The 26012-nt window shown below is 42.0% G+C and overlaps 2 protein-coding genes across 7 annotated transcripts; both read right to left on the reverse strand.

The window, feature by feature from the left end:
- Positions 1-343: 343 nt before the first annotated feature.
- LOC128430463 (uncharacterized) lies at positions 344-15797 on the reverse strand. 5 transcript variants are annotated; one of them, XM_053416531.1, is made up of 12 exons: positions 15623-15797; positions 10925-11078; positions 6609-7996; positions 6113-6336; positions 5263-5468; positions 4976-5136; positions 4592-4695; positions 4384-4444; positions 2953-3041; positions 1902-2024; positions 1475-1575; positions 344-1326 (listed from the first exon to the last, which is right to left on the reverse strand). In XM_053416531.1, exons 3-12 carry the CDS (start codon positions 7966-7968, stop codon positions 810-812), a joined length of 2946 nt encoding a protein of 981 aa, XP_053272506.1. In that variant the 5' UTR covers positions 7969-7996; positions 10925-11078; positions 15623-15797; the 3' UTR covers positions 344-809. The 5 variants fall into 5 exon arrangements, with proteins under 5 accessions (XP_053272506.1, XP_053272507.1, XP_053272503.1 ...); XM_053416532.1 differs by lacking the exon at positions 10925-11078 and having other exon boundaries at positions 6675-7996; XM_053416528.1 differs by lacking the exon at positions 10925-11078 and having other exon boundaries at positions 15623-15796.
- A 4366-nt stretch (positions 15798-20163) lies between these two features.
- On the reverse strand, positions 20164-25550 carry LOC128430266 (4F2 cell-surface antigen heavy chain). Of its 2 annotated transcripts, none has more exons than XM_053416297.1 (11): positions 25403-25550; positions 24313-24521; positions 24031-24215; positions 22982-23155; positions 22771-22865; positions 22530-22666; positions 21928-22037; positions 21498-21700; positions 21334-21411; positions 21000-21219; positions 20164-20886 (listed from the first exon to the last, which is right to left on the reverse strand). In XM_053416297.1, the coding sequence occupies exons 2-11, from the start codon at positions 24507-24509 to the stop codon at positions 20735-20737; spliced, it is 1551 nt and encodes a 516-aa protein (XP_053272272.1). In that variant the 5' UTR covers positions 24510-24521; positions 25403-25550; the 3' UTR covers positions 20164-20734. The 2 variants fall into 2 exon arrangements, with proteins under 2 accessions (XP_053272272.1, XP_053272273.1); XM_053416298.1 differs by lacking the exon at positions 25403-25550 and adding an exon at positions 25133-25348.
- Between the last annotated feature and the right edge of the window lie 462 nt (positions 25551-26012).

Here is a 26012-nt window from a genome sequence, read left to right on the forward strand (position 1 = left end):
GCGTGATTGTGTGCGTGTGTGTGTGTGTGTGTGTGTGTGTGTGTGTGCTCCTCTTTCCATGTCTTTAGGCATGTGCATTTTAAACCTTGATGGACCATTTAGCTCATCCTGACTTTTTTAAAGGACTTTGTGAGAAGTAATAGTTTGACATTTTAAATGGTTCTATTATTGATTTAATGACAAAAACTTATATAAAAAGTCTGACATGTCTGTCCATTAAATATGAATATATCAGCACAAAGCCTGGAAACAGGGAAACAGCTAGCCTGGACCAATAAACATAATATTTCGTATTTGTTTGATCTTTGTAAAATGTTGTGTTTTACTGAACTCAAAAACAATCTTAAGGTCACAAATTTTATTCAAATGCACAATTTACAAAAAAAATCTCTTTCTTTTACTGAGCTACAGCGCCCCCTGCACCCACATGTGGTACTGGACTGCACAGTCCCTTAAACACAACTGAACGTTGGCTATTACCCATGACCCCTAGCTTTCTGAACCAGAAGAGCTGCTGGTTTGAAATGATGTCGCTGTCTTTTTAACTAATCTACAGTTCAGCGTTACTCTTGAAGTTGCTAGGCTAGATCGCCAAAGCTACATAGAGCAAGAACAGATGTTGGGGTTGAGGCGTGGGAACGAAAGCTGCCCCATTCTCACTTTTCCAAGTCATAGACCCATCAAACTAATTTTAAAGCTGCTATTTGAAGGTAAAAAATTGAAAGTGTTACAGGTAAAAGATACAGAATCTTGAAGTTTAAATTATAGTTTGACTTCAGCGGTGGTAATGCTTTTGGGAGAGTTAAAAGCTACTGCCAGTTGATAGGCTCTTTTCCTCCCACTGTCCCATCTCCAGGCTTCTCTTTCCCATCTGTGTTGCAGAAGAAGACAGCATGAGTGGGACCGGGTCCATATGAGCTCCATGACTGGTGGAAAGGTAAGACAGAGGTGGGCTCTCTTTGATTTGAGTCACCAGCGTCAACACTGGTGATCACACGAGAGTTAGACGCACAGATGTTGTTATATGTTACTGCTGTGCTGGGATCTCGGGCATCGCTGGGAGTGCTGGTGTTGCTGCTGGTTATAGAGTTGAGGATAATGTCTGCATTGCTGCTGGTGCGTGATGTTCCTGAGGAGGCGAAGGTCAGAGCTGGAGCATGAGTAGGGAGCAGGTTACTTCCTGAGGTGGGCATGGGGTTGGCGGAGCGGCTGAGGGCCAGACGCTGCGTGAGGATCTGGTGCTGCAGCCGCCGGTCGCCCCAGTCCTCCTGAGGCTGGCGGTGGATCTTCATGTGAGCGTTACGGGACTTGATTTTGTAGAACATTCTGGAGGGAGAGGGTTGGAGGAGAGAGGAAGACAGAAAATGAAAAGAAGACTTGGAAATCAGAACCATCTGCCGGCTTGCTCAGAAATGCCAAACCCTGTACACAGCTGTATGCTGTGGGTTCCTCTGGTCTGACTGGTCCTACTCACTTGCCACACAGCTTGCAGGGGAAGAAGCTGGCCAATGAGGGCGCGGGGACCGCCTCCGCCTGCCCAAAGCGTCTCTCCGCTGGCTGACAGATGGGCGTCATCTGTAACAACAGGACCAATTAAAAGCCACCATGCTGGGACTGACTTGTTGAGCCGCATTTCAAGCTGGATAACTATGGAACACAAGACGGCCAAATACCCCAGATTCCCTGAGCACCATTTTGTTCTGTTAGTGTGTATCGTAAGGCTTATCCGACACATGATGCAGTGTATCATGGGAATAAACAAACCACCACAGGACAAAAGAGGAGGAGAACTAAAGCAAAAGAATGTTACTTAAACAGAAACATCAGTGGGAAGTCCAGGATCAGTTTTCTAAGAGGAAGAAAGAGTCAAAGTTAACTCTTTACATTCACATGTTTCTTACACTTTTCTGCTGCTGCAACTCTTCATCTCTGTTGTCTTCCTCCTGCTGTTTCTTCTGCTTGTCCACAAGTTTCTTGCTCAGGTAGTAAAACTCAATGCACTGGCTCACAGTCTTGGTCCTTACCTGCAGCGTAAACAGACAAAAAAACATGTAAATACATTCAAACGCTTGATTCCGAATATCAAGCCGACACATTCAGTAGCACTAACACACTGTAAAATACAATGTTTTGCAACTTTTAATTCTTATTTTCACTAAGTCCTGTGAAAGTGGCGGTGCACTCTCAGTAATGTCACAGTTGCATAAGAAGCCATAAAGATAATCAGTGGATGTGGGGAGTTTAACTACTTTGACATCGCAGCCACTCAAATGATAGACTACAGATGGGAGACATGCAGTAAATTCTGCTTTCATGAGCCTGTGAAGGGAGTCGATGAGTTGAATGGGACGTTCTTCAAACTCTCTACTTGCTGTAAATGATCAGGTATTTATGAGAGTTTGTAATCTGTCTGTGCACCATGATCAGAAGTGGAATAAAACTGTACATTTAGTGCACTTAGATGAGTCTGCTGCTCTCCTACTGAAGTGCATGGTGAGTCAACAAAAAACACACAGGTGCAGGGACGGAAAGGAACACTGTGTACACTGCAGCTAAGGAAAATTCTTCCTCACCTTTGTGTCATGACCCTGCACAAAATGTAATGCTTCACTTTCCATGTGTTGATTTTGGTGGGTTTTAGTGGGTGTTACTCACAGTACTAACATTAAATGTGACAATCTGTTAAGATGCTCTATTTCCTAAATATGTACACAAGGAAAAAAAATTCACATATATTCCATGATTTGTGGCTATAGAGCTAACAGTAAACAAGGAATGACTTAAATGACATAAATTCTGGCCCCTTTATGGCTCCTGATTTAGAAGAAAACTGGATGTATACATGCATAGTTTTTTTAGGTTAGGGCATATGCAAATTAGAAGGGAGCACATTGAGAAAGGATTCAGCACAAAAGACAACCAATGCATTAATTCTTGTTGTAAAAGTTGTACCATTTTGTGTATGAGTGAGAAGTCTTTTCCGTAAGTACCCAGAGCTGCACCAAAGAGACTCTTTTCAACGTCTGTCCAAAAATCACTCCCTACAGAGAGAGAGAGAGAGAGAGAGAGAGAGAGAGAGAGAGATAGATGAGCGATGGGGGAGGGGGGAGAGGGCACGGCAAATAATGAAACAAATATCAAAAGGTCGCTGTTACTTGCGGTGGTGCCATGTAATGCAACCACTGTTGCGAAATCCTGCAGCAACTAGACAACCAGCCATGATTTGTCTGATGTGGAATGACTGCTTTTTAGCAATGTGCTGAGTCGATAATGCTGATGAACACGTGTTTGTTGACTTATCTCCTATATAAAACGTAACATAGATTGCCGGAGGAAACACACACACACACTCAGTGTGACTCACAGCTTTCGACAGAGCTGGGTGTGGTTGGTATTTGCTGTAGAGACCAGGAGTGATTCAGGGGGGTTAATAGCTGCAGTGGTATTCTGGGAGATGCCAGCGACTTTAGAGATTATTGAAAATAAACTTTTTAGCAGTCACCTGAGTTGACACTACAGCATAGAACCATGTGTCTTCTGTACCTCACATAGTTCATGGTGGATTTAAATGCACCAAAAAAACGGGAGAGAGACCTAGAAAGAGTGGGGCTGTTACAAAGCCTGCTATTATACAACAGTGGGAAGAGTTTGTGTTTTGCTGAGTCTGTTGTTTTACAGAAATATTGAACTTCCTTCACTGCATCACATTTGATGTGAATGTTACTTCTCTGGCCATTTATGTCCCCTGGTTAAAAGAGGTGCCACTGGAGAAAAAACTGGAAAAGATATTTTAGTGATTTGATTCCAATGCTGATAATTAGTCTTCATACAGAAGATAATTGACCCGCTTCTCTTTCTACCATTAACATTGGCCATTACAAAGTTATACTGTGCCCCAAGATTTCCATTTTATAGTCCATTATACGATCAAAATATTTAAAAAAATGTTAACTTCTGCAACAGAGGTTTTGATTATTTTCTGTTGAATGCTGCAGCTCTACATTATTGTGTATACGTGTTAAAAAAGGACACATTACAATGAGCATGAAAACACACACACCTCACAGTGTACCTTTTTTCCATCATTAATCATCAGAATACATAATATTTATCAAATATTGACTCAGTTTGTGAACAAGAACATTATTTTTATATTATGTTAATCTATACAAAGTGGGTCTGATTCAGAATCAGCTGAGAAACAGAAGCAGTGTGAACGCTCGTGGCATTTAACTGTCCGCCAAGTTATTTTACATGGTGACAGAAGAGGATTTAACTGTGGGTAAAGAGATGTCTTGACATAAGGTGATTTTTTTAGAAATTATTCTTTATTGAGTATGAGATAGCTCAGGCCTTAGGGTGAGGTCAAAGGTCAAAGGTTACCAGAGTAGTGGTAGTCTCCTGCTGAAGAGGGCTGCCAGAACAGCAGCATCTCCACAGTGGCCTGCACAGGAGAGAGGGACGGACAGGGAACAGATGACTGAGGCATGTGTGATGAATATTATGAAGAGAGTTATAACTGGATATGAATGAGAGAGAGAGAGAGAAAGAAAGAAAGAGAAAAGGAAAGAGAAAAAGAAAAAAAGATTACCATTGTGTTCCCCTGGCAGTGGTGCAGACAGTGCAGAGCCAGCTCGGTGTTACTGCCCCCTCCTGGTAGACAGCTCGAGCTACACAATGACAGCAGCTTATCCACTGTGCACGCACACACACAAACACAAAATAATAAACGGCCATTACTACATTTCATTATGTTACGGGTCTATATTTTTTGTCTAAAATTATTTTTAGTTCCCATTTCTCCTGTGAATAACAATGCAGGTGAGAGAAGAGGAATCCTGCGTACTGTCCTGTGGGACTTTCCTTTTCCCACTTCCTTATTAGGTTGGAGATCGCAGAGGTCACCTATTTCATTTTACATATAATCACATTTATCTGGTCAATGGGTTACAGATTATGAAAATCAGACATTTACCTTGATTTTGTAAGTTGGCGCTCTCCTCCAGCTCCAGCGAGGGTTTCCAGAGCAGCTGTTCCCTGGGAGCTTGGTCATGTTGGGACAAAGCCTCTGACCCATTGCCCTGAACGCAGCATGGTGGAAGCTCTGCCTGGAACTCAAAACCTACATTCACACACCTGGAAGAAGGGAAAGAGAAATAGAAACAAATGAAAGGGACTTAAACCCTAATCCTAACCCAAAATATTATTTTTAATATAATGATACTGTATTTTTCACCATCTCCCAGTTTCCTTTTTACCCACCGTAACACACCACAATCCTCTTCCTCGTCTCTGAATGCCGGTTTATCGTCTTTGTGATGGAGCGGTAAGAGGGAGGAGTACAGCCCCGTCCCTCTGCGGATTGGATTGAGCAGGGGTCGTGGAGTGTAGTGGCCCCTCTTCTGGCCCCTGCTTGGGTGAAGGACACTGGGAAATGGAATTCCAGTGTAGACAGGAGAGGCTTGTTGCTGTAAAATCCAGCGACAGAGTATTTTATAGTGTTGCTCTTTGTGTCATTTGATTAATACATGATCAAAAACTAAATCCAGAAGGAAAAATGTGAGAATAGAGTCCTAAAATTTGCAGTATTTAGAAGATGAGCTACATTTTTGTTGATTTGAAGGCAATCGGGTAACACAAACTCCTTAGAACTGTATTCTGAGTAAGGTGATTGGGGTAAATTAATAATTGCAGGGAGAAGCCCATGTTGCATCTGGCCTAGTTTGGAAGCAGGCGAATCAAACTCCATCATAGGTGACAATCGGGCCTTTCACCGACTCTTACTGTGTCTAATTTACAGAATCTATCTATACAATGATTCTCAAAATAAGAATGTGGTTTTAGAAGCAGTAAAACAAATAGAGCTAACATGATTTTTGGACAAATGTATGCATCCGCCCATCATGTGTGTACAGCTTCTACCCAGTTTCCTGAGTTTTGTTTTGTGTGCAAACACGGCAACCTCACAGTCAAAATGTGACTTTAAAAAGGCAGTGGGTGTTCATGGAGAATATGCAAAAAAATCTTTTAACTGTAATCTTAAAACCTGGCAACCAAACAAGTATAATGTATACTGTTTATTCAAGTCAGGATAACATGTACCACACCATACCTGCACAGCGGCTGATCCCGTCTTTGCTTTCTGGCTCACCAATTTAGGAGATGTGTCTTCTGCTGCCTCGTTATTTTGGCCGGTGAGGTGAGATGGAGGAGAGAGAAGATGGAGGGATGGGGTGTTCAAGGGACAGAGGTCTCTGGGTGAAGGGTGGAGGGACGAATGATGGAATGGGGAAGTGAGGAATGGAGACTCAGGAGACTGGAGGGTGTCATGTACAGCTGTAGGAATAACGAGAAGATGGTGGGAGAGAAAACAGAGTAAAATCTGAATAGTAATTCTGACATTACGATAATTGGTTTTCATATGGAAACAATTTCATTTTTCACATTTCAAATTTATTTTACAATGGTGTGAAAATGTAAAACGTGAAAAAATGTTTTTATAAAAAACCCCATGTCCCCTTTGTTATTTAAATTATTGATGTTTAAGTGGTATCAAAAAATATATATATTCATTTTCTTAGAATCATACTTATATTACAATATTTTACCAGTAATATTTCCATAATGAGAAACATGGGAAGATCTTAAGTTGTTGTCACTGCTGCTGGGGTCACCTGACGTCTGTGGAAAGCTGTGCGACAGCACAGGAAACTTCCACATCATCCCAGAGCAATGGACAGATGGGAGAGACTGAAGGTGGGATGTGAAAAACTGGAGCGGGCCAAGTGATTCTTGGCCACTTCCTCCAGACGCGCTGGGAGAATCCATTTTGGAGGGAGAGTGAGAAGGAGGGGGTAGAGGTGTGGGAGGAGGACTGAGAACTGAAGACGCGAGGTGTGACGATGTGGGAGGAGAGGGGAAGGATGGAAGTGAGTGGTGAACTGGGGAAGAGAAGGAGACAGGCGGCAGGTAGGGGTCTGAATCAAAAGCACAGCCGTGACTCGAGTTGACAAATCCAGGTATTTCTCCGAACTCCCACAACTGTCCAGAGGAATCCCCACTTTGGATCACAGGGAACCGTCTCTTACGCTGGGAGGGGAACGCCTCGGAGAAGGAGTCCAGCTTCTGAGTGTACGTCCCGCTGCTGATGGTGATAGGTGACCTCAGGGGCAGGCCCCCCTCTGCTTCTCCTCTCCACCTCCCTTCTCCGGTCTGACTCGTGGGAGACATACTGAGCCAGTGAGCCTCCACCTCTGCTTGCTGCAGCTGATCCTCACCCGACCCACAGCTGGACCCATAGTCTTCCTCTCTTCCTGAATAGTTATCGCTCACTCTTGAATCTGTCCGACAATAACCGACGGTGCTGTCGCTCAAGCTGCCTGCAGCACTCCTACTGTGGCACCTCGTAAAGTGGCTGATATTACCCTCCCTATTGTAAACCGCTTCACTTTTAGCATCACAGCTAACCTGGGTATAGTTATTATAATTTGCTCTGAGTTTACAACTGAGTCCTTCCTCGCTGTCACAGTTCATGGTGTAAAAAGCCCCATTTGGGTTATTGTAGCAATCGGCTTTACTGTAAAATACTTCTGTAGAGCTTTCACCGTCTTCCCATACTTCTTCTTTCTTGATACCACCACACCAGGGGTCAGTGAACTGACTGCCTGGCCCGCCATCTCTGTCCCGATGGCCTCTCAAGCCATCATCTCCACCCATACCTCTACCACTTGTGTTTTGGAATCCTCTATCTCCGCCGCTGCTCCCCTTTCTCCCCCCAGAGGAGTTGCTTGAATTCGGGAAAGACGCGACAGATTGTTCCCCCCTGCCTCCGTACTGCTCCAGGGGGTCCAGCGCAGGTTGATACCCGGCTTCTGGGCTCTGCAGGTTGGGCAAAGTGAGGTGAAGGGATGGGCGTTGGCGATGGTGGTGGAGGTTAGGGAAGGATTCGATGGGTGAACAGTCATCCATGGTTGTCTGCTTGGTTTGGTTAATGTGACTACAGGACACAGAAAGGAGCACAGGGTCAGTATAAACAATCATGTCACAGCATTAGCATTAGTACTCCCTTGCCACAACATTCTCTGACAGCTTCTAGGACTTTATTCGAAATGTGAGCTCTTCTGCAACCAATATTGTTATTTCTGTTATTGCATTTTATTTTTAGTTCAGTTACTCCAGTACCTACAAACTCAATCACATTAGAATAGGGAGTAAAAAATAGAAGCAGTCCGCAAACCAAAACAACACAGACGCGACTTAGAAGATAGAGGATAAAAGAGATTCTGTGATAGTAGAGGATTAATTACAAATTATGAATTTGTTATGACCTATCCTGAATACAATGTTTGGTTGTGTTATTGTTGCTAATCGCAGCTATCAAAATAAAGTAACGAAGAGAGTATCGTTACGTTTTTGCATTGGAAAAACAGCTGACATGCCTATTATCATAATTATTTACTTATTTACTAGCCTGTCCTTTTCCTCCGTTAAAAACAGATTCAAAGAAACAGCATCGGATGCGGTAGAAAATGTCTGCCCACAACTTGACCGAAGAAATCAAATACATGAAAACTTGTGCCGAGAGCGACGCAGCAAGAGAAGCCAAGAAACAAAATATAAGTTCATTTAGCTTAAATCAAGTATATGAAAAAACAACACTTCAAGAGAGAAGAAACTTGGTTACAATTCACATTCACACTGCGCTGCATTCAACTTTTAAGTCTTTCATTCTTGAAACCACATGCCGCTCTAAATAGGACAGTGAGTGAGTCAGAAACAGAAAGTACGAAGGAAGACGAGATGGAGACAGATACACTGTATCTACGTTTTGAGGTTTTCTTCTTTTTTCTTTTACCAGTCCTTGGTGCTTTATTTCTTTTTCAAACATTGTCCTCTGTTGTTTTCGGGTTCTGGTTGTTCTTCTTCTAATTTTCTATTCTTCATTCTTTCTTTCTCTTTCTTGGTCTGTCGTTCGCTACTGTGTCCAGAGTGTTATAATTTCCCCCTTCAGATTCATAGACAGACACTTAGTCCTTCCTATCTCTCTCTCTTTCGCTCTCTCTATCTATCTCTCTCCATCTCTCTCTCTCTCTCTCTCTTTCTTTCTGCTGTTTAACACACACACACAAACACACACAAACACACACAAACACACACACACACACACACACACACACACCTAACTGGATCAGTTACTGACTAAATCACACTTATGTGCGTCTACACACACACGCTGAATTTCACACACACACACACACACACACACACACACACACCTGCAGGTGTCAGAAGGGACCGAGGGGTAGTGATGTTGCCTCGCTGCCTTTTCGTTGTTGTGGTAACCACATCCTGAGGAAACAAACGCTGACGGATCTCCCTCCGTTCAGCTATCTTTATCTCTCTGCCCTCCGCCTCCCTCTCCCTGCCTCTCTTTCCGCCTCTATGCCCGTCCTTATCTCACTCGGAGTCGTTCTCTTGCAACTTTGTTTTCTCTTGTCCCATCTTTCATCTTCTCTCCATCGCTTGCTCTTTTTTTCATCTCTCTGCTTTGCTTTAATCTCTGTGTTCGTTCATACGCTCTCTCCTCTTCGGTGCACATCTTGGTTCTTTCCTAGGCTTTCCACATCTTCTAGGCACTTTTTCCACTATTCCTCTCTTTTTTCAGATACTCGTGCTGAGATTGAAAATGTATCCGAGAGGAACCTCAAAAGCAAGATGTACTCTATAAAAAGCATTCATCTTGGAAACTCTTTAATCGTTTCAGTTTAAAATATGTGTGTCTTTCAGTTCTCAATACAGTACATTTTGTAAGTATAAGTAAGTAGATTAAGAGTCTCTCGCTGAGACAGCTGACAGGAAGTGAGAGACATTCAAACAGGAAGGAAGACGGCGACAAGCGATGAAGTTCAGGGAACCCTCTAAACACATCGCAGCACCACCTACTCGCCACCCACTCGCCTACCTGACACACACACACACACACACACAAATTAAATAACTGTTTTCAACCTTTGTTTTGTCACAAAACCTTAAAGCACCTGCTCGCTCATGCAAACACAACCTCAAACATGACCACTGACAGGTTTACAAGACTGAGGAGCTTCAGAAAACCTCAGCCACACACACTCACACACACGCATACACACACACACAAACACACAAACACACACTCACACACAAGCACACGCACACGCATGTTATTTAAGGGTCTAAGAGTGATTGAAAGGTTTAAATAACATTCGTGATACTACATTAGTTAAAGTTTCCTGTAAAAGGCAGTATGACAATGTAGAAATAGTCAATAATACAAAGTGCCACAGATAAAAGGGAATTGTTATTTTCTGTGTTAAATAAACTAATAAATCAAATCCTGTGGTTGTCTTCTATATCACCTACCATCATCACTATCATCATCAAACGTACAAATAGAATACACACGTGTCATGTGGAATACAGTATTTATATATATGGTCAAATCTAAAATGTACAAAATTATTCATTTGTAACAAAATGGAAATAATTGAATTTAACGTATTTCACTTGGGTTAATGTAATTTCCACACCTGGAAAGCTGCTGTGTCACATTGTTCGCATTCATTGTAAAAAGTTGCATCATTCATGTAATCAAAGGAATCAGCATCTGTCTGATCGTCGTTCGAATCAACAAAAGTGAATTGAGGAAATTTGCGTCACTAAAATTGCAATTTTCAACAAAATTTGAAACTTTTAGTGCCGAAAATGACAGAATTTGCTTAATATAGTTAAACAACATTTGCAACACATGCACAAACACATGAGACCTGCTATGTACAGTTCGTGAGTGACAGTGCAGGAATGTGATGCTTGTGTAATCTGTAGTTGAGCTGCAACATTAGTCAGAATAATGAAAAACGTACACTGACGAGGAATTAACAAGGTTTCTTACCGCTGCTTATTTCTCGTCCAGCACAGGAAGTTGTTGGATTCAATTTAATGCCAACTTAAACATCCTCCTCAGCCGGCCTCAGTTCCCATCATTACAATTCAGTCTCATATTTGAGAGTAAAATGATGTCCTTCCAAATATTCAATAATTCTATTCTGCGAAGAAAATAGAAATTGATGCAATTTATGAAAGAAGAATCCAGTTTTTTGGAACCTAGCGAAACTGAACTCTGCATTAACCTTGGCCTTCAAAAGCCTAACCTGAGATCTACACCTTTCCGTCTTTATTTCAGTCGTTCTGACATGAGCTGCTAATTCGTCTTTGTCGTCTGTGCGTATATCATTTGCATACATTTGTGTCCGGAACCTTGAGAAAGCAGCGGAGTGAAAGATGTCTGAATGAGAGGAGGTGAGAAGGAAGCGGAGTGTGGAGGAGTGCGTACGTACGGGGGAGACACTTCTCTGGTTTTCTCTCGAATTCACCATAAAAACCCGCAGGAGCAGAGGAGGGGGGAAGAGAGAAGCACTTCTGGACTTTTTTCTTCCTCCGTCCCTCCGCCTGTCTTCCGTCACCGAGAAAAGAAGAGATGACTGGTAGGAAGAGAGGAGCTAACAAGCCGAGGGAGACATTCAACTTTTTCACCAAACCCAGCAGGTGTTCGACCTTCGGGCCTTAGGGTCGGCTGAATGAGCTCATTCCGTCTCCGAGACAATGTCCACATTGACACTGTAGGTGAATGTGTAATGGACGGGATGTGCAACTGTAACATTGATGATAAGGCGACGATGCTGTGTGTGAAATACTTAGCACACAGAAGCAAAACTACAACCAAACTGTGCGTCACACAAGACGTATGTGACTGAGATTATTTTTCAAAAAAGGTGGACCTTCCCTTTAATGTCGTTACAAACATTTAAAGCAAAGGGGAAGGATGATTCAGCGAATTCACACATTTCACTCAAACGACAGAGGATTTTTATCTCATAAGACAGTTTAACAATAGTAAATAACACTCAGAAAAGGGTTCATCGCAGTGTATTATTAACAAATGTGCCACACAAATGAACATAAATAATAATATTGTTGGAAATATATCATATTTTCATTTCAATGCACGAAGGCATTTGGAGAATGCCATATCTTTAATTGTTGAGGTAACAAGAGTTTATACGCCTGAAAAGATCACAGGCCATAAAATGTTCCGAGACCTTGTCTTCATGTCTGCACACACGTCTCCGACTTTTCACATTTCATCACCTAACACCAAAGTTATCAAAGCTGGATTTGAGAGCGACAAGACATTTAGCAAACAATAGTAGAATAACGCATATTAACTACAATTTTACATGTGACGCTGCTGATGAAGTGTGATACTAATATTTGGACACTTTCCATCACTGTATTTTCTACATGAAAAAAAACCTCAATCCTAATGTATTTAGCCTTTTTTTAAATTATCTGTTCATGTCAGTGCAAAAGATTGAATTCAGTTTTCCATGATGATAAAGATCAAAGGGGTCAACTAAAGGTGAAGTAACAGAAGCAACATTATATGAATATATAAATGGAAATATACTAAAGGGGTTCCTCCATTATTTTAAACTATCACAGCACTTTAACGAATAATGAATATTGATTAGCTGTAGTGCAAGTAAATCCTTTCACTTTTCATAGTTGTTTTTTGCATTTTGAAAAACCAATTACGAACAAATTATATAAGGATTACTATAAATATAAAATTTGCTATTGTGCAGAATTAGTTTTTCTGTCATTTATTCTCAAAAGGACATCAGCGTCAGGGATGAAAGTTACAACATCTCAGTTTGTTTGAGTTGTACCAACTTTTTAAAAGTTTATTTAATATAATCGCCTCTACAGTATGGAGCTGTACGATGATAACAACTAATTTCTCCAGGAAAACGTATAGTTTCATTTTGTCTCATGTTAATTAACGGAAGCACAAAACTTTTAGTTGAACTTCAGTCTTTTTGTCATTACAAGGATTTCATACTGAAACCATGTTTTTGAAGGATTTGTTTCGTTTGATTACAAAAACGTATGATAATCCACAGGGTCACTGCTGAGTAAGCAACAATCGGGCAGAAATCAGTGCATTGGGGTAAAACGGGGGAAGGTAAAACACCTTGTAGTCAGATATACCCAGATTCTGTCTGCTGCTGATTAGATTGTATTAGTCATACAATAATCTAAGGTATTATTCATTTCTGATGAATGATGGTTATCATTTACATAGCAGGTTTACAATCGATGGTAAACGTTCTGTATGACTGTATTCATATCTTATCGACCACTCAAAGCGCTTTACAGTAGAAAACACATCCTCCAATACAGTGTCAGCAACAAGGTCACAGAGTTAAATGTTTTGTGTTTACTGCTTCACACTTTGAAACTAAAAGGATGCTCGGAAACGGGAACAAGGCTAACGTCCCATCTCGCCATAATAGAATCTCGTTTATCCAGCTCTGCTCCAAACTTTAGCAGCTTCTTCCTCCGTCATACACCACCCCGCATATATATCTCCGTCCAATGTCCATCAGTCCCCTTAAATTAAATCAAGCAGCAGCGAATTACATTCCGTTTTTTTCATCAGCATCTTCATATAATTTCTATATAAATTCACAAAAAAGGCCATATCTCCCCAGGTTCGCCGCTGATCTGGATCTGCATTAATATTTTCTAGGTTCTGACCCATCCCGCATCCTTCCACCAAGTTTCATGGCAATCCATCGACATTTTTGCACAATCCTACTGACAATCAGACGCAGATGTTAATGTATCAATTTTAATTTTTTGCTGAAGTGCAGTCTAATGGGTGTACTGGTTTAAATCAAGTGCAAATATAAATCACAAAAAGATAGATTCCACTAGTATTTAGCCTTTTAGTTTGACACCTAAATCCCCACGCATGCATCTGATCCATTGTTTTGTGTGTTAAGGTATGATGAATGATTTGAGGTTGCACGAAAAGAACATTGCGGATGAGTCTGTGTTGAAGAAATACCAATCAGTGGAAGAATATAAGAATATTTTAGAGGTTTGAGAGGACTCTGATTGATTATCCTCCAACACTTAAGTCTTGGTAAAGAGCTAATAACTGCGAGGGAGCAGCAGGTCTCCATAGCTGAGCAGGGAGACACTGCAAACAACAACTGTGTCACAGCTTTATAACAAAGAGAAAACCCCACTTTACACAAGATCACATGATATCTGAGGTAGTGTTTATCAGAGCACATGTGGTAAATAAAGTGGTTTTATGGCCTGATGACTCTTTTATTTCAACTGTGCACCGCCAAATATTAGCAGAAAACTCTAAATACCCACTTTGAGGTTTGGTGGAGCAGCGTCATGCTGTGGGGATGCCTCTCTGCAGCGAGACCCGGAAAGCTGGTGAAACGTAAAGCTGAACAAGTCTTTCAATCCTTGATCCTAATATTTCTCTGGATCAGACTGAATTGCAATGCAACTTATTTCAAACTTCCTAAGTGTCCTCATTTCATCCTCTCTTCCAGAAGCCCATAATAATGGCTCAACATAATTTAAAGATGAAAATAGACGAAACAAGACAACGACTCAACTTAATTCTGATTCTACAGTTTGAGTTTCATGCAAAAAACTCTGGAGACGTTCTTCATAGAGGTTTTTTGATCAGGGCCCTTGTTGGCGCAGACGCTTGCTCGACTTCACACAAAGGCGGTCGTTGCCCTCGTTCTGTCTGCAGATGTCAAAGGAGGTCACAAAAATAATAAATAACAACAATACAAAGACTTCTCCTCAAGCTTTGCCCACCTTATTCAAATATTTAAGACAGAATAGCCACACCACACACTGCAGCCTTCAAAATAACGAAACATCGCCTCTGGATAACTGTTTGAAACAACTTCAATTCCCGGAGGGGTTATTACAAGAATATTATATGAGTTTGAGTTGCATGTCACACCAAATGCTATAAATGGTTTCTATGGCTATGTCCAAGGCTTAAATTCCACAGGCCTCTTGCCAAATGATCCCAGCAGGACCATGACCTAGATGTGTTTAACTGTACCTCAATCAAGATTAAAGTCAAGCTCTGGTCTGTTGTTGCCACCCTTATACAAAGCATCGGGTTTTAAGACTGTCCATGTTAGAGCATGTTTGCTGTAAACACCAACATGTTGCAGGTAACAACAATGAAATGCTACAAAATAAAGTGGCAGCTCGCGTCTCACTACCGTAGTTTCTCCTTATAGGGAAAAGGCATAGCTCTATAGCCACATGGATTATAGGATACGTGATATTCAAAAGAGACACATACGAAACTGCATGAAAAGAATTAGGACAGATCTTAGTGGGATCTGTCCAAGTTCAACAAATGTATAGAATATAATGGATCTCTTTATGGATTTGAACTGGATTTCTCTGCGTCTACATCCTTTGATTTGTGGATTTATTCAAAGCTACATTCACAACGAAGCATTTAACCCATCAAATCCTTATATATGTGCACCTTCAATGTCAAGTTGGTAAAAAACGTCGAAACGATACCCGACAAACAAGACCGAAGCAGAACAGGTGTGTTTTAGAAGTGTGTGAGTTTTTTAGCGATGTTGAGTTAAGTGAAACCTCCTCTAAACTTAGTGTGGCCTTGTCGTGTTCAACATACAAAAGAGAAATTTGAAGGAGAATAAAAATGAAGTCTTACCTGTTTATGTGTCATTACGCGGACAGATGTGTCTGTGGCAGATGAAATGCGTTTTGTGTGTGTTTGGGTGTGTGCGTGTGTGTGAGAGAGTGTGTGGTCTGCTGGAAGTTACACGTGTGTGTGAAAGGGGGAGGAGAGAGAGAAACGGCGAACAAGAGAGAGAGATGTAGTTTCACTGAAGGTGATCGGCCGCTGGCACTCTTTCAGTTGATCTTTCAGCCTTTCATCCCCCTTGTCATACCACAACCGTGTGTATGTGTGTGTGTGTGTGAGTGTTTGTGTGTGTGTGTGTGTGTGTGTGTGTGTGTGTGTGTGTGTGTGTGTGTGTGTCTGTGTGTGTCAGGCTGTGTCATAGTGATGCTGGAAACATAAGAAAAACACCCGGGGTGTGTGACTTCAACCTCTTACATGTACATGTACATACACACACTTTCGGTTTGAGAGGTTGGTTTTTCTTCGTACCTTCTCATCCCTCCTTTTCTCTTATGGTCTGTTTATTTTAAAGACACACACACACACCCACACAAATACAGGACCACTCAGAAAACCACATGCATATTGCCCATGCTGTCACTCAGCGTGTCATATTGACAATTTGGAAAGTTTGTCCAGTGGCTGACCTTCTGTAGATAATTGAGGTCTAGTGTTAAAGGGATAGTTCACCGAAAAATGAAAATGCATTCATTATCCACTCACCACTATGGCGATGGAGAGCTGGGCGAGGTGTTTGAGTCCACACGGCACTTTTGGAGTTTCAGGGTAAAAAGCGTTGCAGCAAAATCCAATAGGATTGAAGAAACGGGGGACTACTTCCTCAAACCTAAAAAAAAAACAGCGTAAAAAACACAAGATATCTCGATACTGCTCCTGTGGTGTCATCAAAGTGTCCGTTAGTCCCAAAATGTCCACTGATATCCTCCTCTGACCCGCGTTCACATTCGCACACACACCGGAAACACACACACTGCACACAAGCTCTTGCCCAAGGTCATGTGCATTAGCAAGTTAGCATCGGCACATTGTTAGGCTAAAAGCACGTTGTAGACAAACTGTTTACAGTTTTTAACTACGTAAACTTTACTCCAAAGGTCATTGCAAAGAAAAGAAAACAAAGAAAACTGTTTGTCATTCAATCTCTTCCTTGCTTCCTTGTTTAGATAGAGTTAGATCGATTCTCATGCCTGGATGGAGGCTACAGCTAGCATCCGATTAGCTTAGCACAAAGACTGGAGGCATGGGCTAGCAAGCTAATCCTTACAAAATCTGCCCGCTCGTTCTTTTAAAGCTCATTGATAATCACATTTGAGATACAGGAACTTTTTTACGTTTTTCGTTTTTTGAGGCAGGCCAGCTGCGTTCTAATCTTTATGCTAAGCTAAGGAGATGAGTTTCTTGTGCTAAAATCTCCATCTAACGCTTCACAAGTCTCCTTAGCTTTAAGTTCTGTCCATTCCCTGACAGCTTTATTGAATTTCAAGCTGAACTGACCTTGTGTATGACCTCCGGCGTCGGGTCGGCAGGAGAGTCGGATGTTTGGATTCGGAAAGCTGGAGGAACAGAGGGAAATAAAAAAAAGGTGAAGTTAGGGTTAGGGTTCTCTGCATATCCTAATTCCATCTTTTTCTAGTTTGTAATAAGGGAAGTTTTATAGGTGGGAGGTTTTTACCTTTGGACGGAGGCAGACTTGCTATTTCCTCTGTTTCCTGTCACGCAAAGCTAAGCTAACCTTTGACCTCTCTGGTCAGGTGTTCAAGCATCATAGAACAGGGCAGTCGGAGAAAGGAGTTCAGGATTAGCATCTAGCTGCTAGCATGTATATATACTTTAACCAATAAAATTTCATACATGAATTAAGGAACCTAACTTCAGGAAGCCACTCAAATTGTTTTCGGAAATAACATGTGCCTTTCCCTGGGAAATAAGAAAATGGCTCCATGTATTTTCTACACTCCCTTTGGTGATTATAGAGACACAGGTATGAACAGATGGATGTGTTCATCTAGATTTGTTGTTATCCAGGCAGTGAAAGGTAATCATCATGACAGCTTGATGATTTAAATGGGGACCACACTTTGAGATGAAGATATTAAATGTCCTGGACTCTCGGTCCCAAGCCTGATCTGTCCTTGTGTCACCGGTGGCTCTGTGTATAGCGTTTGTTGTAAGACAAATGTGAAGAAAATATAATGTGAAGCGTCATTTCGCCAGTGACTGAAATAAAGATGGTTCTGCTTTCTGGTAGTAAAATTACCATTGCTGTCATGAGAGTATTTATAAATAAGAGGTGCACAGCAGCTCATTGTTTCTCCAAGGTCCTGTGACATGATAGATTCAGCCTGATTTATGAATTGATGAGGCTGATAAGCAAGGCACAGATCCTCAAACTGCTGCAGACGAGTGTCACTGACAGCTCAAAGTGAAGTATTCCTTCATTATCAATGGAGCTGTGATACCTGGACTCAGTTTGTAACCAGCAGACACAAAGATATACAAATGCATTTGGTGATGAAGTTTAGTTAGCATAATAACTGCAACAAGAGGAAGCATATGTCTATATCAAAACCTGAGGATGTATTGAATGGTTAAGACAGTGTCTGTATATCGACTGAAGTGACTTTCTTTCGGGTTGATCTTGTTCTCACTCACTTTCAGCTTTTCATTGCAGAGGGCTTTACAATGTGAGGTGACGTGCTGCAGTGGATTAACTCAGTGTTAAACATCACTGTGTCTCTTGCCTCGCTCCATGAAAGCCGAAAAGGTCAAGTAACCCTGTGATGTAGATGGTGTCACACTCAGATTGAGAGTCAGGCATGAGTGTGCATGGTGGTGAGCGAGACGGTGGTTGGGTTTCACTGCGGCGTGGGGAGCGCAGACAGGCGCTGTGACAGGCCCTGGTTCCCGGTATCATTCACTTCAAACCTCCCCTGTGATACCACAGCAACACGACGGCACTGTATTATCTCCAGAGCCTGAAACTCAGCTGAAACTCTCCCCAAGCTTATTTATTAAAGGCAATTTGTGACATTTTTAAATAGAGGATGGTTTGAAATCTATGTTTTATGACATTACATTATACACAAGGTAAGAGTGACTAAGGTTAATATTGTATTTTAGATACAGTGGATTTAGGGGCATGACAAAGAAAATGTCTCGGGAAAGAACATTAATTACTGAATTGTACTTCACTGTTCAGTTTAATGCTACTACATACTTGTACTCCATTACACTTTGCTGACAGCTATAATGACCATCTACTTATCAAATTAAGATTTTACATATAAAGCATATGATGAGCTTATAAAATCTTTTCAATTCCTAAACTGCATATTATCATTAGAAATTAGCTCCACCTCACTGAGGGGAAATGTAAGTTACACATCAGTGCATGAGCAATGATAATACACTGTAGTAATATAATATAGGATTTCATAGTCCTTTATAGTACTAATTAAGAGTACAGTTAAAAGTACAGTTTGCAAATAAAACTAAAGGAGAGCAAACTTACGCCACATTTTCAGTGCATGACTTTTATTTAAGTAAAGGATTTGAATGTTGCCTTTATAACTGGTTAGCAGAAAAATACACATAAAATCCATGTCATTATTTATTTATATTATTATGACTGATGTATCAATGTGTGAACCACAATTCAATTAATAACTGGTTAAGTCCGAGCGTATTTTAGAGTTAATATATTGTTTGCTTTGATTAGATTCAATTAAATAAAATGAATTCATGAAAGTGTCATATTTCACAAACAGATATTATGTACTGTATCTCGAATTATAATTTACACAGTAACTAGTAACAACAGCTGTCAGAAAAAAGTACTTATACTGAAAAGCAGTGGTGTGCTTCAGACGTAGCTGAACAAAATAGTTCTTTCAAAAAAGTATTGAGTAAATGTACTGTTGTTCCTCATTGATGACTAAAACTAGAAGCCTAAATGGCTCTGGAGGAATTCTGGATGGGCTCAGGTTTGATCAAATATTTATGTCTTCATTGTTTTGCTGTAGTAAACATTACAATTATAAAATCTTGCAAAGAATGCCAGCCGATAAAGAGCAGGATCACAGAAACGGTTGTTGGATGACAAAACCTTGATCGTTTACAGTAAACCCTGTTCTTGTTCCCCCTGGAACCTGTCAATACTACAGCTAATCATCGTAGAGCATAAACAAGCCTAATTCATCCAGTTAATCATTATAATGAAAACAATTATACTGTAAACAATTTCTCTACAAAGTTTGAAAGTGGGACGTAGGATGGAGTGTTTTTTCGACAGTAGTTACTTCTGTAGAAGATCATCACTGTGTGACCCAAGTTGTGAAAAAGTATATGCAGATGGTACATTTTATTATATAAACCCATCTGAAGATGGTGATTGAAATAGACATGCTTCCTCTGTTGACATCTGTGACACACTTTCAAACACACACACACACCTGTACGTTCTGAAAATAGTGGATATCTTATCTGATGCTTTCCGACATTAAGAACACGCTTAAACGAAGGGTGACAAAAACATGAGAGCACAGGAGTCGGTTCAGAAACTGTTTATTCATTTCCAATGGAGTTCTCTTGACAGATTCAAAGCATCTGCAGCAGTATTGTCGTCTTGCCTTCTTAAAAAATACTTGAAACGCAGGCACCGCACATGTTCAAATTTGTCACTTGTTTTTTCCCTAGTGCCTTGCGAAAGTAAAACGGTCATTTAAAACAGAACTTTTTAAAATGTTTAAGTAAAAATGACAAACAAACCAAGGATTGGTAAAATGCCCAAAGAACAAGAATGGAATGTCTTTCACCCAAATGAACAAAATGCTCAATAGATGATGTTTGCATCTTTTCTAGAATTAAAAACAAGAAAAATAAACAAAAAAATTACACAACTTTGAAAAACAATTAAAAAGGATCAAATAAATCCAAGAGTTTAAACTGACCAATATTCTGCTGTTTTATGGCAGGTTTCCTTTGACCTGAATTTACCTTTGTTCTCACTGTATAAAATACTTTTGAATATGCCAATTTATTCCTTACGACTGGGACCTTCTTATCTTTCATTTAATGACACTAATCTGTATGCAGCCTCCCTGTAGTCTGGCGCCATCTCTAGACCGTGTAGGGGAACTTCAGCAGGACTGCTTCTCCTGATTCTAGAGTGATACTGTCCAGTCTGACCTCGGATTCTTCTGCGAGAGCGTTCAAGGAACTGTTTCCGGTCGACAGCCTCACAGTGGCAGTCTCTGGCAGCGCTACTCCCTCTGCAGGAACAAAGATCATGGTGTCAAAAAAAATATAAAAAGTGGACAGAAGTACAACCTGCTGGATGGTACACTTCACATTTTAACTGGATCACGGTTGAATTTAAACTTGCCTGTGGGCGTCAACGAGAGCTTTAGTAGCTCTGGTGTGTCTCCCCAGTTGACAGCCGCGATGTATCTCTCGCTCTGGTCCCACAGACGAAGGAAAGCGAGTGAGGTGGCAGAGGAGTAGAGAGGGTAGTAGTCTCCGTGGAGGAGAGAGCGCTCTTTGCCTCGCAGCTCACTGAGGGATTTGAACCACTTCATTACAGAAACTTGTTCCTTCCTCACCGTCTGTAAATGTGAGAAAGGAGGATAGTGGTTAAAAAAAAACACGGAGAGCAAATTTATGTTTTTTTTTTTTAACCACAGGTTCACTAGTTTGATCCTGGAGAAAAATCCACGTACCTCGGCTGCCTCGTCAACTACTGCTCCTTCTGCAGGGGCCTTCTCGATGTCCCAAACCATTTTAGAAAAGTTTCCCGCCTTAAAATAAAAGGGGAAGAAAAGTAGGTTACACTCTGTAACCAGCTGAAAGGCTGCGCACAGACTTCAACTGTGTTATCCCTTACCCCTCCTGCCTTAAGGCCGATCTCGTCTCCGTATGTAAACACAGGGGTTCCAGGCATGGTGAACAACAGCAGCTGGTAGAGACGGATCAGGGCCGGAGTTTTTGCCAGTGTGGACAGCTGGTCCCTCTGGGCGGCACCCAGACCCCAGGCCAGACTTCTCTGGTCAGTGTGAAGGGTGTCCATGGCCTTGATGCGCTCCACACCTGTGCAAATTCAGGTAGAAATAAAATCACCTATATTGTATTGCTTGTACCGAAGGACAGAAATTTATTTTCTTCATTAAGTCAGTCAGATAGCCAGGATGGAGACACAGCAAGGGACACACAGGATGAGAACCAACAGCATTTGCCACATTACTGTGGAGTGGTATTGCTTCTGATTGTATAACTGTACTCTGTAGAAATAGCTGTGAACACAACTCATAACCAACCTGCAGTTTTGGTGCTGAGCAGGTCGGACAGGGCGAGGTTCACACCGGAGGTATTGACGAGCTGGGACAACTCGTTGGGAGAAAGGCCTTCCACTACACCCATCAAGGCCCTGAGGGAAAGACAGTGAGGTCAGATTAGTGACCGTTTTCCTGCCACCGGATTCAATCGGCTCGAAATAGAAATTTTGAAGTTGGAGCATAACTTGTTTTAAGAAATAAACAGTGTTCAAATGTAATATTAAAGTCAATTGTGTCATTTCTCAAATACACCACTGGGTGTCGCTTTGTCATGAGTGTAAAGTGCCACAGGAACTAAAGACTCCTTTTTGTTGACCCAGCTCTTCCTGATCCCCCACCCACAGTCAGTCTCTTCCCCCCCCCCAGCACTGGAATGCGTTTAATCTCCACGGTCTCTTCTCTAAACAAACTAAACTCTGTCGGCTGACATTCTCCTCATGCTTTGAAAATTACTTCTACCCCTTCAATAAAAAGAACAGGCTTAAAAAACAATTTTTTTAACATCTTAATATCTGTGTTAAAAGTATATGCTTCTGTATGAAAGCAGCAGACACCATTAGCTGTAAACAAAGTGTCATAGTTACCTCTTCTTCATGTCCTCTGTGTGGTTGCCCAGTACAACAGCTTGCAGGTTTGACCATTCATCAGAGCTGGTGGCGACGCTCAAGTCTGAGAACTTGATGCCATCGACACCCAGAGCCAGCCAATGTTCTGCTGCAGCCTGAAAGACAACGTGTTCACTTTAGCTAGAAGAAGGAGTAAGGACAGCTAAACGACATGAATCAATTGAGTGAAGGACCACAGACCAATGTGTGTTTGTCCTACCTTAAGTTTAGCCATCACATCACTGGTATCAGCAGGACTGAACCAGGAAGCTGCTCCTAGGTAGTTTGGAGTCAGGTCTAGCACCACAGAAATGCCTATAAAAAACAGAACGCTTAGAACCAGTGGGCAGGAGCAGCTCCGAGTCCACAAGCCTAAAAACCTCAAAAGGCACTCCGTTACTCATACTGATCTCAATTCTATGATGGCCTACCCTTCTTGTGGGCCTTTTCCAGCACGGCTACCAGTTCGCTCTCTTTTCCCTGAGTTGGATCAATTACTTTGAGATCCAGGGTGCTTGGCTGGTCGACCTGGATGGAGTGAAGAGGGCCCAGGACCAGGCCTTTCACCTTAAGCTGGTTCATGGCGTCCAACTTTGCCTCGACACCTGCAGACAGAGAGAGGGAGAACTGTAGTTACACAATGGACCACAGAACCCTGATGTGTGAAATGTAGCAGGGTCAGGGGGTTAGGAAACGAGGGCAGGAGGCTAGAGGGCAAGAGACACAAGAAAGGAGGTAAGTTAAGAGTACTTATAGTTAGTATTGACTCAAGGCAGGAGAATGTGAATGGCTCCATCCACACCCTCTACTGGCCACGAGAAGCCGGAGTACAAGGCGGCCCTTCACTTGAAAAAACAGCCGGCTCACGTGGGGTTCTTGGAATGCTGCCCTAGGCTTTTTGGAAACCCGAGTGCTCACATGTAATTCACTTTAAGAACAGCAGTGCAAACAGTCTTTCCTTCCTGCCTTTAAAAAAAAAAATTGGAACACGGAGTCTTGTAACTGTTTCTAGCTTTTTAAGTGACATTTAATGAAAAGCCAGAGAGAGATCTGTTGAGATCTAAAATGAAGTATATAAGATATCTTAAAAAAAATCTGCACACCACAAAAAGGTTCTGCATTGCTCACCCATGACCTCAAGCCTGAGCAGAAGATATGACAGAAATGACTCGTGGCTTCTTTTTTTTTAACCGTCCTTTAGACCTTGAGTCACTCAGCGTCGGCCTCGTCAGCAGTTTGGTATCTGGCCAGTTGAAGTAGGCCACATATAATTCAGGAAACCCAAGACATTGTCACGAGACTTATCCCATGTTACGGCATGAAGACCAGAGGACTCCTTAAATAATCTCCAAATCTTATATTGGGCATATGCATAGCACCAAGAGCAGAACAGCACCAAGAAGAGGCAATGATCTTAGCATGAAAGAAATCATATAAAAAGAAAACCCTGAAATACATCTGAAATCTTAAAATACTCTACCTTCCATTCCATCAGCGAAAGCCACGACGTCTGGGATCTGGTACAGGGGTCCTTCGTTCCACCAGTTCATCTCAGGGAGGGGTTTGCAGCGGGGGGCCTGGACGATGATGGCGATGGCTCCGGCCAACATGCCGATCCAGCCCAGCCAAAACAGGATGAGAAGCACCCAGCGGGTTCGCACCCATCTGCAGGGACGGATGAGAATGTGGTGGACAAGGTTAAGGTGAGGACATAGTTCAAGACCAGAGGTTAGACCGCATCTGTTGCAGGTGGTGCTCTTACCCTGGAGTGCCGGCCACCTTCATCAGCTCCTCTTTGGACAGGCCGGTGAACGTCACCACATCCTCGGGGACCTTCAGCTTGACGCTGCCATTTTTCTCCGCGCCCGGTGCCGGGCCATCACCCGTCATCGGCTGCTTCTCAGGATCCAGCTCATTGAGCTCCACTTCCTTCATGTCGACCTCTGTGTCCTTACTCATGGTTGAGTCTGACTGTTAAAAAGGAGATGACAGATTGTCAAGTTGATGATTAGAGCAGGTCCAAAGAAAACACATGATGTGAGGATATGAACGAAAAGTGCCCAAACATATGACAGAGAAGACATAGTTGAAATGAGAAGGGGTTTGTTCACGTTTCCAGTGAATTGTTGTTCCTCATTGTTCAGACATGGAAACAAAAGCTAGTCCCTAAATGGTTGTTGCTGATTGACATGCTAACCTGTTCCAAGATCAAAAACAGGCTTTAAACCAACAGCCTTGGTTTCATTATGAGCTAGGGCTCATAGAAGCTGGGAACAAGAAGAACTAATAACAATAATAGTTGTGGGAAACAGTAGCTTCCAGTTACAGGATAATTAAACGGCTGTCTCTAGGGAAACAGAGACCTTCAAATTAAGAGCTCGCTAATCGATAACTATCCTTTTCAACCCCTCGTATAAAAAGCTGTTAATCACAGAAGACCAAGAACAGAGCATACACCTGATTGAAAACGATATTGATTACAACTAAAAGGTTACATCCACTCGTTGACACGGGGAGGTGTCAACCATAGACTGGCTGCTTCGTCAAACGCGATTATAATAATACAAAGTGAAGAAAACAACCGTATAAACTCGAGTGTCTCGACTGAATCCAACTCGGTTCTCGAATTAATCCCAGTACGATTCATTTAAAAACGTTTAATGTGGTTTAATCCCTTCCACCCCCCCAGAGATGATGAAATCCACCGTCGTCGACGTCATCATCATCCTCCTTCTCCTCTAAGGAGCCACGCGGCAAAAAAACCGCATCGCCTCTTCCTCTTTCTCACGTTCATCCTCCTTTGGACTCACAGCTTTGAGGAAGAGGAACAGATGAAGTAAGTGAAAGGTTACCTGTTAAAACACAAAGTATAGTCCGTCCGCTTCTCTGTCGGTCTCCTCCCGTCGGTCAGTTCTCAGTTAATCTAGCTGCTCAACCGGATCCGCTTTGTATTAGTAGTCAGATTTGAGGCCCCGCCCACGGTGGGGAGGAGCCACTAACCCCCTGTTTGTCCCTGTCCCTCTCTCTCTCTTTCTCTCTCTCTCTCTCTTTCTGTCTCTCTCTCTCTCTCTCTCTCTCGCTCTCTCTCTCTCTCTCCCTGGAGTAAACAAAGAAACAAGTAAACATCACCCTGTCCCCACACTACTTATTAGTCCATATACCAATTTCCTGTCAACGTCCTTTCTCATCCTCCATAACTCCAACTCATCGGTATACATTAGGTATTAAACCCACTACATGTCTATGGTCTGCTCATGTTTGTTGTCACCACTCACTCTGAGCCACCATGCTACACAAGACAGGAAAAGGTGTGTCCTTTTGCCCGGGGCTCTGTGTGTTTTACTCTAAAGCTGAAAAGAACTTAGATGCTTAGAAATTGTTACGACATACAAATTCCCTTTGCCGACGTTTCCTGAAGATAATGTCATCAGTCCTCCATTATGTTGGCCATCTGCTGATCAG

This window comes from Pleuronectes platessa, chromosome 23 (assembly GCF_947347685.1).
Source record: "Pleuronectes platessa chromosome 23, fPlePla1.1, whole genome shotgun sequence".
NCBI classification, from domain to species: Eukaryota; Metazoa; Chordata; class Actinopteri; order Pleuronectiformes; family Pleuronectidae; genus Pleuronectes; species Pleuronectes platessa.

What these genes read in the sequence shown, in the direction of transcription:
- LOC128430266 (XM_053416297.1), bottom strand. Translation starts at nt 24,509, where the DNA reads ATGAGTAAGGACACAGAGGTCGACATGAAGGAAGTGGAGCTCAATGAG. An exon ending in GGAAAAGGCCCACAAGAAGG is followed by an intron (nt 22,866 to 22,981) that starts GTAGGCCATCAT and finishes TGTTTTTTATAG; the next exon opens with GCATTTCTGTGGTGCTAGAC. An exon ending in ACAGAGGACATGAAGAAGAG is followed by an intron (nt 22,038 to 22,529) that starts GTAACTATGACA and finishes TCTTTCCCTCAG; the next exon opens with GGCCTTGATGGGTGTAGTGG.
- LOC128430463 (XM_053416531.1), bottom strand. Translation starts at nt 7,968, where the DNA reads ATGGATGACTGTTCACCCATCGAATCCTTCCCTAACCTCCACCACCAT. An exon ending in TCATTATGGAAATATTACTG is followed by an intron (nt 6,337 to 6,608) that starts GTAAAATATTGT and finishes TTATTCCTACAG; the next exon opens with CTGTACATGACACCCTCCAG. An exon ending in AGGAGACTACCACTACTCTG is followed by an intron (nt 3,042 to 4,383) that starts GTAACCTTTGAC and finishes CTCTCTCTGTAG; the next exon opens with GGAGTGATTTTTGGACAGAC.